The 13,318-nt window shown below is 36.1% G+C and overlaps 1 protein-coding gene across 1 annotated transcript; it reads right to left on the reverse strand.

Annotated features, from left to right (window-relative positions):
• Window positions 1–7,744: 7,744 nt before the first annotated feature.
• Window positions 7,745–11,051, reverse strand: LOC149266645 (GDSL esterase/lipase At1g74460-like). The gene is made up of 9 exons (XM_089408895.1): window positions 10,787–11,051; window positions 10,541–10,671; window positions 10,209–10,448; window positions 9,400–9,478; window positions 9,296–9,301; window positions 8,433–8,467; window positions 8,089–8,258; window positions 7,922–7,999; window positions 7,745–7,814 (listed from the first exon to the last, which is right to left on the reverse strand). Exons 1-9 carry the CDS (start codon window positions 11,049–11,051, stop codon window positions 7,745–7,747), a joined length of 1,074 nt encoding a protein of 357 aa, XP_089265021.1.
• Between the last annotated feature and the right edge of the window lie 2,267 nt (window positions 11,052–13,318).

Consider the following 13,318-nt stretch of genomic DNA (forward strand, 5'->3'; position numbering starts at 1 on the left):
ATGGAACTATTCCTTTGGAATTTCTTAACAGCCAATGTGATTGTTCTATATAACATAATGAACTAGTGAATTTATTAAAACCACCTTCAAAGTGATAAACAGTTTTTGTTGTGGCTTTTACATAAATTTGTCCTCCAATAAAAAGAAGGGAGAAATTTCCATAGAGTTGGATATATTGTAAATATAGACACAATGTGTTCTTGTTACTTGAGTGTCTTGATTAAGTTTCCTAGGCTCCCATTAAATTTTCATCTAGAAACATAATTTCTATAAAGGTAGAATATAAGTTTTGATTGATCTCTCATTTGATGTGAATTGTTAGGGACCTCTCTAAAAGTGATATTGTTGGACTTATTCTGAGATTCGTTGGGTATTTGGAACATCTTTTCAAATTGTAAGCTTCACATGTAATATGTTTTTTTCTTTTTATTAAAATAACCAAGTTTCTATGGGTAAATGTTACATTAATTCTTGGTATCTCTACTAGATTGTGAATTCAAGGAACTTGAGCATAAATAAACTAAGTTGTTTTCTCCCAACAAAAAATGGAAATGTGAGAAGCATTGGGGATACGTAAGTCCTCTATACTTGATTTGTGTAGTCTGCAAACATGTGCTATAGTTTTGTTTCTTCCACATCACTAATTATTGTACCATTTCCCCTTTAGAAAAATGGTAACATCCTATGATATCTCTTTAATGTAGAGACCGTTCTACTAACTTATTATCAGGTCTCATTGCTCAAGAACTTGGACAACTACATATTTTGGTCTAAGTGTAACTTCCTTGGAATGACTTATAAAACAAAATTTATTTAATAGGTTCACATTTATTTTGACAAAAACTACGGATTTGGATCATATATGATTTTGAATAACAACATTTTCTCAAGGGAGGTGCCATAACGGTTGATCAATTGTTCCAGCCTTACTGTAAGAATTCGTATAGTCCCTATTCTAATTTCACTTCGTTGTGAAATTACAAAAAAATTATATTTCATATTTCTACTCCTTGTACTATTAATACTTGAAATGATTTCATTTGTTTCACAAAAATCTATCCTACAACAGTTTTTTTGGCAATATTACTATTGTAAAGAACTTTACATGATTTACCCCATAAAGATTTACCCCCATAAAGATGTAGATATAATGTAAACATTTATTTCTTGATTAAATTCAGTATTCTTTCTGGATATTAGTGGATTTGTGAATTTTATCGAACACGATTAATTATTGCACCAATTTGTTAGGAAATCCAAGTGTTGGATTGGAGCACTCTCTAAAAACAAATCTAAATTTTAGATTCTATAAATTAGTTATGTTTTGTGATTAAATTTTTTGTGAAATTATATTTATAAGAGTATTAAGTTAATTTTGAAAATAGAGAGTTGTTGTAGCTATTGTTTGCAACTTGTTGGGTTCATTTTAATTAGTATCTATGATCATTATATGTCTCGGCCATTCAAACCATCTTAAAACATTTAAGATAAGGTCAACAAACAAAATGGGTCATGGTATTATTTCTCTAGATTATATCATAGACTTAAAAATTATATCAATATGAATATGTGTCCCTTGTTTAAAAAATGCTTTGATGTCCTTACCGGGTTCTCCCAGGCTAGTAATATTGCACATAGACATGTCCCTCCACATGTATGATGACATAATGCGAATCTTAATTGGTGTAGTTCTCTTTATCGCGTTTTAAAATTCTTATAACGGTTTATTTGTTTTTCTGTGTTCCTTATTAAATAATATAAATATAAATTTTATAATATTTTATTATATTATTATGCTAAAAAGAAAAGAAGTTGTACTTCAAATAAGTTTAGTATGTGATATATTTATTTTGTTTCTATTTCTTACTTGGTAGGTAAAATGACTCTTTTCTATAACAATCTTTATGTTATAAAGTTAAAAATATTTGTTTTGTATGTTGAACAAAAAAAAACTTACTTGTAGGGACCTGTTGAAGCCCCGAAAATCGGGTCGACAACAAGGGGGATACCCACCTGGTCCGGACCTTGGTTGGCAGCTCCTTATCCGTTTGGTATAGCGGGTCCGACTGGGGATAATGGGACCAGTTTCCCAATCTAAGGGTGTGTGTGTGCAGAGTTGGATTATGCTGATCTAAGAGTTCTGATCTAAGCTACTTTAATCTAATTTTATGCTATTGTAATCTAATAAAAACAGCACATCTAATCTATGCTAACCCGGGGTGTATTTCTTCTATTATGCGATCTAAAGAGATTTCAAACAATAACTAGTAATAAAGATCATTCAGCTATCATAAGAATAGAAATCAATTAAGATGAACCACTTTGCATAAAAAGTTAGGCAAAACAGTTGTGAACAGCATATCGCATAATAAGTTATTCATATATCAAACATAAATAAATGACTCCACCATACAAAAGTGCCAAATGGTAACTCACACATTCATGCAATAACATATAAACAACTAAAAATTGTATATCACTTCAAGAATATAAGCAGAAATGGCCAAGAGATAAAAGTACCATTTATGATTGGTCCTACCCATAAGCTTCAAGTAATAATGATTTATCTTTCCTTGTTCTGATATCTACTAAGAGTACAGAAGTGCAACATCAGTAGCAGACATCAAATGCAAAAATTAATAAACCTTGATCCATTCATTCATCAAAACCTCCTTTGAGGGTGCAGAAGTGCATGTTCTGAGGACAAGTTTTTGACAAATTTCCAGACCCTTCTCCAAATGCATGAGAAGGGTTTAAATACTGCTAACTAAATAACTTAATTACATAAATTTCGGATACGGTTTAAAATGACCGCCCTTTATCTAAGTAAACTTATTTCTAAAAATTGAATCTAATTTCTAACTATTTATGCATTTTCTCCTTAGTGCTGTGAGTATGCAACATTTGCCTGGGAAGAGTCGGCTGGTCGTCTTCTGCTTTTGTTTGAGCTACGAAAATAGAAATGACAAGTGCTGGCACCTCTTTTTAGTAAACTGGAAGATATTTTTGAGAATCATCTTCTGGTTGAGCGAATTTACAGCGTGTATGCTTGGTTACAACCCAGATTCATCTTAGCTGCCTCTGCTTTTACTATTTAGGTTTCCGGACTCGTGGATGACTAAGCAAGTTAGGGACTTTGCTTTCTGAACAATTTTCTTAGCGATGCGCGATTAGCGCTAGGTGCTAATCGCGCATCAAAAACTACCTCCGTTCTTTGATCCGGGCCTTTCTGGTGCATTTTCCGCCTTTAGCGCTTTTTCCTCTTCTGGGCATGAGCTTCAGAATTTTGTAAACATGCTGCTTTTGTGAGTTTCTTGACCTTGACTGTCGAATCACCTATTGATATCAGTATCTGTTCAGTAACACTCTGAAATCTGCGTTTCTGTTGTATGCGGCATCCGTGTATGAGAGCATCTCTTCTCTGTTCTCCGAGCATTGGCGCTTTCCCCTTTTTCCTTAGATGTTTCCTGCAGTTCACGCAAAGGAAAAAGTAATGATAATAAATTTTGACATGAAAGCTTCAAGTTCTACGAATGTGTAAAATCATGACACCCACAGTGAACTGACTCTTCGAAAAACACAAAACTGTCCTTCATGAATACCTTGACGTACATTCATTAATTTTCTTTAAGCTGTGCACTCAATTTTTTGGTTTAGGGATAGCTTTTCTTGGGTGTTGAGCCGAGGAAAATTTGCGATGGGTGATTTCTGTGACTCGCAGATCGCATAGATCGCAGATCGCAGATTGCATATCACAGTTATCGCATAGATCGCAGTATTGTGGCATCGCAGATCGCATATCGTAGTTATCTCATAGATCGCAGTATTGCGGCATTGCAGATAGCGGCATCGCAGCAATTCGTCGAGTTATTCGTGTGCTGCTTATGTGATGTTGCGATATGCGATATCGCATATCGGCCATCGGAGATTTTCTTAAGATTAGTCATTTATGGGCGCTTCTCAATGTATGTGATGTGATGAATTTCGCGCCGCTTCTTCGCAGTTGTTTTAATGTGCTCATAAAGGAATGCTTGACTCTTCTTCGTGCAATGCATTTTTTAGGAGTATAATACAAAAATTTTATAAAATCTTTTTGGATTTTTTATTACTAAGGGTCCCAACTTCTTTAGCGTTATTGCTAATACTAAAAAGAAGTAGGGGGTTTGTTGGTGGCCACAACATGACCTTATACAACAAAAGAGCATCTTGAACTCACATTGAATGTTAGAATTTTTTTGCAATGCCAATCTATCTGTGGGCTACTTTGTATTAGGTAAGGGTCATGGCGTTATTCCTGAAAAGCAACCTATAGTGTTTACAGCAACCACCTCGTGGTCTAGGGGGTTGTATGTAAGAAAGTGGTTCATTCTTGCATTTTTAGTTGGAGGTAATGATGGTAAGGTAAGGCTGGGTATGGAAAAACAAGGGCCCTTGACAAAGATTATGAAAACTTACTTTCAAAAATAGAAAAGTAAAAATCTTATAAAAATGACATGAATGAAGAAGAGTAAAAATTGCCCTTATCCCATGGGCTATGAAGTAACCAATATGAGGCTGGTAGAGACAATTTATTCCATCCTTAATTCGATTGCAGATTCTCGGAATATTCTGAGATCCGATGGACATGGGCGCGGTCAATTTTTTGACCACGCCCATGTTCGTCGGATCCTGGAATATTCCAGGAATCTACAATCGACTTAAGCTCACCAGAAAATTTACTATGACCACATCCCTATGATATATAATACCAGAGCATGGGAATCCTTCTCAATAACATTTGCAAAGAGCATACCAAATTTGAAGACCATTCTTTTTGGAGTTTCTATTTAGAAAGCCATTATTTTATTCTGAAGACCATTCTTTTTGGAGTTTCTATTTAGAAATCCATTATTTTCTTCCCTTTAACAAGGTACTCAAGCAAGGTACTCAATTGGGAATCCTTTTCAATTACAGTTGAGAAGCACATAGCAAATTTGAAGACCATTTTTTGGGAATTTCAAAGAGAAGGTAGATGTCCATGCGTTGAAGCAAAGTCACCTGTTATCCTAGCTAGTAAGGTTAGTAAGCAGTATGAGTAAGATGAGCAAGCAAGTAAGAAAACTTGCCAATGATAATCGATTGATGGGAATTTGGTGCAATGTGAAATAGATTCAATGCTTGATAGATTCAATTACTCGTGCATGCTCTATGGAAAACAACTGTTGTCTACCAAATGCAGAGACTAGGTGTGACTGTAGGTACGATTTGTATGCTTTAGTTAAACATCCACTCATGCCCAAAATCAATACGCTTCCCATCTCATTCACTGATGGGGAAGATTCTATGGGATATTTTGAATGTGGGTCCAAATGTTGTGTCTAGACTCATTCCAAAATCTCTCATCTCCTAAGGCATTTCGAAGAGGAGTGAATGAGGAATACAAATTCCACCTTGTTGTCAACTTATTTTATCCCAATGGATAGATGGAAACTGGGCCACACTCATTCCATCTTGTCTGAAAACAACTTGGATACACCCTAAAACCTCTTGCCAATTCTATCTTGGGAGAATTAGGCTAAAAATTTCACGGGCGCAATGGGGGAGAGGAGCTTTCAGCATCTCATCAACTTTGCATAAGATCCTCAAGCAAATGACAAATATATGTAACAATAGATAGAGGCCACCTTGTTATTGATCTGATCAATCCCTTATCATTTCTGAGTATAGGAAGTCAGCGTAGCATAGGAATCATTTTTAGCTTGTATCTCAAATATTATTTTAAAACCCCGTTTATATTGAAACTTAAATTTGGACATTGAGATTATCTATCTTTAATTAGTTGACACACTGAATTAGTTTTTACATTTAGGTTAGGATCAGAAAACGTTAGAAAGAATAACAGGATATATATTGGTTAACTTATTAGCGTAAGGGACATGAATCCAATACATCTGTTGATCAGTGGTGATCCTAACAATAAATGATGAGAAGAAAACAATCCAAAGGAACTAACGAAGCGTGTCGATAGTGCTCACTCAATGAAGTGAGAAGGCATCTCTGTATGCCTACAGCCACGCCATGGCAAACAAAAGAGATCCTCCAAGGAGGGCACCACCCATGCGGTATGAATGGGGCATTGTGCTCGCCCCATTTGTCGATGACGATGGTGTTTTCACTGCAGTCGAGATAGTTGTGAATGATGGGGAAGACGTTCCAATAGTTGGCGTTGTGGGAGCGGTTGATGATGGAGAAGGCGATCCATCAGTTGGTGCGGTTGGAGCGGCCGATTATGGGGATGGTGATTGGATAGCTGGTGTAGTGGGAGGGGCCAATGATGATGGAGAACGGGCGAGCAAGGGGGATGGCGTTGTTCCGTTCTTCTTTGAAGTCGAGGCGCACTACTACATGTAGGGGGGTTTTAAGACAATATTTGAGTCAATTGTCTTAACTTAAGACAAAAAGAAACTTGTGTATTGTCTTAAATATTGTCTCTAAGTGGGTGTGGCAAAATATAATGTCTCAAAAATTTGTCTCTATAAAGACAATATAGAACACATGTTATTATTGTCTCTATAAAGACAAGAATTATTGTCTATTAAGAGACAATTTCATTTGTCTCTCTAGAGATAATGTCATTTGTCTCTCTAGAGACAACTTCATTTGTATCTCTTTAGAGACAATTACATTTTTGTATATTTAGAGACAATAGCGGAGATTAAAAACATATTGTCTCTATAGAGACTATATGTCCATAATTCAAACTATTGTCTCTCTAGAGACAATATAAAAAATTATTTAAAAAAAATAAATAAAATCATTTTGAATGTGACTATATGTCCATAATTCAAACTATTGTCTCTCTAGAGACAATATAAAAAATTATTTAAAAATAAATAAATAAAATCATTTTGAATGTTCTTTCAAAGTAGTTTCACATTCAAAGTTCACAAATAGTACTCGTGTATGAGAGAAACCACCATAGAAATTCTTGTCTGATAGAAACTAGCACATATGGGTTATTAATATTACCTTTGTTTAGCAAGAGGGGATTCAATTCATTACTAAATTTATGCCCAAGTTTTACTACTTCAAATGGGAGTCAGAAGTTTGGATTTAAGATGCTACCTTAGCTTTGATAAGCGTTCCATCTCCCAGTTTTACTATAGTTAAAGAAGAATCTGTAGACTGTTGAATGGAAACGACTTTAGATTTAGACAATGCGAATCTTTATGAAGAAATCAATCGAGAGCCCAATTAATGAAATGGCGATACCTTTATGTGTTCGACAGACAACACACCCACAAGAATACCCAAGCAGGCTTGATAGCCACAGTTATCAACTATGTAAACCAATTTCAGAGTTAAAATAAATCCTCAGACATAGCTAGAATTTTCAAAGAAAGTTTTAACAAGCCATAATATATTACAAGCAACAATCATCGCAAGTAGCATTTCCCCCAATAGTACACAACGAAAGGCACTTGAGCATTCTTGAAATATTTGAAGAGTACAAAAAGTTCTTGTGCAAAATGTGCAAGAGTATATAATGGAAAAAACTATCTTAGCATATAAAAATAGCTCTGTAATGAGTTGAACTAAGATAGCTTAGCCAACTACCCAAATCACATATAGAGTGATGTAATAATGCTATTCTAAGCCCCGAATACAAATTAGAATTAAATGTCGGAACTCAAGAGAAAACTCCAATGATACAAAACTAATTGAATCCACTAATCCTTAAATATGCAAAAGCATCTTAACAAAGCTATTCAAAAGCATCATCATCGGCATCTGGAAGGGGTTGGGCCGTAGCTGCTACAAGTTCTACCTCGTACCTGACAACATAAAAGATTTTAAGCAAAAGTTTCAATATTTTAGAAATGGAACAAATTATTTCAATAAAAGTTAACAAAAAATAATAAGAAAATAGCATTCTACTTACTGCTGTTGGGTTGCAAGGTCTATCTGAACCTCAGGAGGAGCAAGAGAAGGTGACTCCACAAAATGAAGGTTTGGATCCCTATAAAAATAACCCATTATAGAATCAATGCAAATTTTTTAATATAAAATTCATATTATGGAGCATCAGAAAATAGATTAAAGGCTCACCCTGAGAGCTTCCATGCCAAGTACAGGAATGGCTTCTCAAAGTTGTAGTTACTTTTTGCAGATATCTCATAGTACTGAAGATTCTTATTTCTATGAAAAGTAACTTGCTTAGCTTTCACTTGCCTATTCTTCACATCAACCTTGTCTCCACAAAGAACAATAGGAATGTTCTGACACACCATGAAATTCATAAAGATATTTAGCTAATCGGTTCAGGCAGTTGTGCCACCACACAATTAAGGAACCTTCATTTCTACTTAGAGATCTAACCCCTCTACAAAAGAGATACCTGCAAAGATCTCTGTGCCATGTTGGGACATTCTTGTAAGTCAATCATGCAGTACCATCAAACATGATAACTTCACATTGCCCATGAATACTGCAACAAACAAAATCCAAATCAGTGAATAAGAAGGAAACAAATAAATAGAAGTGGAAAAACACAGAACACTCACCAATTCAGTCAGGAAAATGCCAACAGAAACAGGAAAAGCAAACCAGTATTGATCAAAATAACCAATAACAGAGTTTGTCTATAAATTCAAAATTAAACTAAATTAAAATTCAAATAAATATAAGTGGAAAAATACAGAACCCTCACCAATTCAACGAGGAAAATGCCAACAAAAGCAGGAAAAGAAAACCAGTATTGATCAAAACAACCAATAACACAGTCTGTCTATAAATTCAAAATTAAATTAAATTAAAATTCAAAATAAAGAGACATAAACGAGTAAAACAGAGTGCTGATAAAAAGGAACCAAAAAAGGGCTCATAGTTTCTCCATTGTCATTGATATTGAGGTTAAAATGTGTTGCTACAGAGCCCACACTACATACATATCAACACGGGAAAATAGAATTGATAAGTCAAAAGTTCTCTTGGGATCGATCCAAGTTTAAATCCATGTAGGGCCTTTTTAAACAAAAAGTTGGAAAGGCACCCCAAAAGCTCAAATGTACAGTGCTCCAATCAATAGGTGTCTACTACACCTGCAGAGGATGACAAAAAACACTACTTTCGTAAAGTCCCAAGAGACCTAATTTCAAGTGAAAATCAAAATCAGTTTGGCAAAATACAGAAACGGGAAAATAATAAAACTAATTATTGACGTACCTTAACCACATTTTGTCATTAAACCTTACTTGACTGAGCTATAAAGTTGGATCAACATTTCATCCTTGGCTTTCTCAACTTGACAAAGCACCACAGCCTGCAAATCATCAAATCATCAATTCAAGTATCATGGACTGAATAAACACTGAGATTCTGTATGGTTGTATTATGTGCTCATCCACATGGATGTCTTACTTTGGGAACATTTGCAGCAAGAGGCCAGAGGTCCCAATCTTGTGAAGAGCAATCTACGTATGCCTAATTGATGTAGTGTCTGTGCCAATTGACATATAAAAGATTTGTGAGTGTATATTTCCACGGCCACTGGTCATGCTGATATAAAAGTTTTTGGATATATATTGTGCGCCAGTTTATTGATTTTCTAATGGTGTCACCACCCTTTATCACAGACTCAAGTAAAACATGCTGATATAAAAAAAAAAATTGGATATATATTGTGTGCCAATTTATTGATTTTCTAATGGTGTCACAACCCTTTATCATTTATCACAGACTCAAGTAAAACATGCTGATATAAAAGTTTTTGGATATATATTGTGTGCCAGTTTATTGATTTACAAATGGTGTCACCACCCTTTATCACAGACTCAAGTAAAACATACTGATATAAAAGTTTTTGAATATATATTGTGTACTAGTTTATTGATTTTCTAATGGTCTCACCACCCTTTATTAGAGACTCAAGTAAAATATGAGCCCCTTCATCACAGACTCAAGTAAAACATACTGATATGAAAGTTTTTGAATATATATTGTGTACCAGTTTATTGATTTTCTAATGGTCTCACCACCCTTTATTAGAGACTCAAGTAAAATATGAGCCCCTTCATCACAGACTCAAGTAAAGCATGAGCCCCTTTACTTGAGTGCATGATGAGTGATGAGACCACTACTCGAAACCTAGAACATCAAGAACATTAGTAAACTTGGGCACAACATATATCCAAAAAATAGTCTCAAATTTAAGCTTCAGGAAAACTCACCGTGAGTTGTTGGCGCAATGTTGAAATAAGATAGTCTATGAAATCATCGGGAGCATATTGCCAGGAATCAGCCTCCACAGGGAGCAAATAATTGTTGATGTAGTCGTTGCTTCCGATGGACATTAAATAGATGGATTCACTAAAGAATTTCTCCGCTTTGGCATGCCCGATTTTATTGGAAATGGACATCTTGGTCCCTTGAAACAACTCTATTTGGCTCCACAAACAGAGTCGTTGAATCTACATGAGCATACAGTCAATAGGTGAGAAAATGAAATTAACCAAAAAAAAAAAAAAAACCAGAGGAGCGAGTAATGTTGAGTAGTTATTACAAAAAGATATCCTGTTTCGTTTAGAATGCCTCCGCCACCCGAAGCATAGTTGACACCTTGTATCAACACGGTGTTGTCATCAGTGGATGGATCCAGGATCGGCGCCGGGATTGGCAAACCTGTTTTCTCAGCTGCAATATTAGCAACACCCAATCAAATCAATACCTCCAAAATGCCCAATATACAAATAAATATTCACAAGGTGAAACAAGTTGAATTGTGGAAGCTGGGGGATGTAAGAAATACCAACTATATCACAAATGGTTCGGCCATTGGTGTATCTGCCGGTAGGCATTCCGTTACCATAATCAATGCCATACCATGGATAATTGGACTTGGCTAGACTCCGTGGCAGGTGATTGTTGTTTCCAGCATCTGACAAAGAGTCCCCGAATATAAAGGATACAGGCTTTATCTCTCTTTCTGCTTCACCTGTGACAGCGTTTAACGCCACCACCATCGTGATTGCCATGAAACATGTACTCACTGCCTCAATCACAAGCCTCTCCATTGCTCCCCTCATATACTCAAAATGCTCTGTTGCAATTGTTGTTGTGTTCGAATTACACGTCGCGATCCTCTGGTATTTATAATAAAAGGTGGTGATTTTAGTATTGTTGTCCGATACATAGAGTCAAGTATGAATATGACAAGAAATAGACGAAAAGTGGAGGAGGAAGTATTAGAATGAATAATCGTTAAGGTGTACTATTCAGAACAACTTCCACATAACCACAGACTTGCATGCAGAGGGTGGTGGAGTAGTCTTCATGAACTGCTGATATTTTTTACATCGCGGGAAATCATCCCCGCCACCTTCCTTATTCCGTGTCATATGGATAGGAGGTATAATTGTGTTTGCCACCTCAGATTGCCAATCTTTACGTAATGATCCACTACCAAAGGCTTTCTCTACCTCTATAACAGCTCGCACCAAGGCTGACGACGCAGACACATCAGATGGGATTTCCATATGTACTACAGAGAGGTACAAAGAAAGTATTAGAGACAGCTCATCCTAAAAAAGAATGACACACGTAGCTCAGAAAGTTAGGAGGATAATAAAAGCTACAGGAAATATAGAGGGATCAGATATACGGATAGATATGGAAATGGTAGTGAGAAAATCCTATCAGATTCGGTTAAGTGGAAATTTTTGAAAGTTGAATATTTTCAGGGAAGTACGTACAACCTTACGCACTGATGAGATATATATATGTGCGAGGGTATAAAAACCGATAGAGCTAATTAAAAATTTAAAATTAGCTGATGAAAGAGATCACGTCATAGCCAAAATGACGGTTAAGAAAGTCATCCGGAACATGCCAACCCATGTGTCACGAGTACCAAAACATGAAAACTCGAGTCCATACCATTCCAGAGAATTCCAGAGCAAGGAGTCGGAAAACCGAAACCTTACCGGAAATTAACCCCAGAAAAACCAGGAGACCTGCAAACCTAAGGACCCATCTAGAACCCTGAACCTAAGAGCTGTCCAAGTGAAACGAAAATGGAAAAGCCTTAGACTGTAGCAGGAAATATGCTGAAAAAAAAAAAAAAAAATACCATAGTATCATGGAAATCAGGAACAATCAGGACAATAGCATATACAGCTATAGCATATACACCAGGAATTCCCTATTCTACAGCGAGCATCAGTGCATGGCCAGGAAATAATGAAATGGTTTGTAAATATTGTGCATGGGAATTTCGAAACAAAGACTTCCTTAAATATCAGGTAAGAACTCTGCAATAGTAATTCTAACCGAGCAAAAAGCATTTCAGCTTTACCATATCAATTGCAAGGAGTAAGGAACCACTCAGACTGAAACTAAAAAACCACAGAGAGGATATGGAAAAAACTGAAATATAGTAGCACAACTCATCAGATACAGGAAGGAGAACTGATACCATACCTCTGTGCTCCGCGCGAGGCCTTCATTGCAAAAAAGAGAAGCCTGAACCATCAATACCGCCTGCAAATCCAAACCCAACGAAGAATGCTCCTCTTCAACAGGAAATCTCAGAACCGAAATAAGACTGATACTCACTTAAACGAGGAAACAAGGTTATCAAATACCCATCCAAAGCAGAATTAAGATGACTAGAACCATACTTTCTCCTAATATACTCCAAAGAGTAAGACAGAAAGAAAAGGTTCAGTCCATGCTAAACATGGACGAGAAAAGAAACCCGCTCAAGATGATGAGAAGAGGATTAAAATCGGCAGGCATCTATAATCATGGAGACTCAAATCTATGGTCATGGATGCAAGTAAGGAAAAAGGTGAAAGTTCAATGAATGAAATGAAAATGCGATAAAGTCCTGCAATTGTCAGGCCATAACTAGTATGCGAGGCACCAAAAAAGATCTAACCAATTTAGAATCATACCACGCACCAGGAAAAACAGAAAGGGAAAGGCCATACACCAGACTAAAGATGGCCACGTGTAGCTACAAGGATAAAAACTGAGATCCACTCGTCTAGACAAGAAACATCAATGGTAGACTAACTAGACCAAAATGATGTTATGAATCATGAAGACATCTTACCTGAAAAACAAAATACACATGTAGGGTAGCTGGATATAGGGAATGCCACACGCAGAGACATGGGTTGTAGTCATAAATCAAATGCAGAGAGATATTCCGCTTTCAAAGCCACACGCCGAGAGATGGTTCAAGGCATAAGGCCTTGCATAGAGCAGCAGAGTTCTCATGTTGTGCTTCAACTTCCATTTTCACTCAAACAACTTTATCCATTGCTGCGAGCCACTG

The sequence above is a fragment of the Pinus tabuliformis genome, chromosome 6 (assembly GCF_031772625.1).
Source record: "Pinus tabuliformis cultivar Carrire ecotype Pingquan chromosome 6, CPIR1, whole genome shotgun sequence".
Lineage (NCBI taxonomy): Eukaryota > Viridiplantae > Streptophyta > Pinopsida > Pinales > Pinaceae > Pinus > Pinus tabuliformis.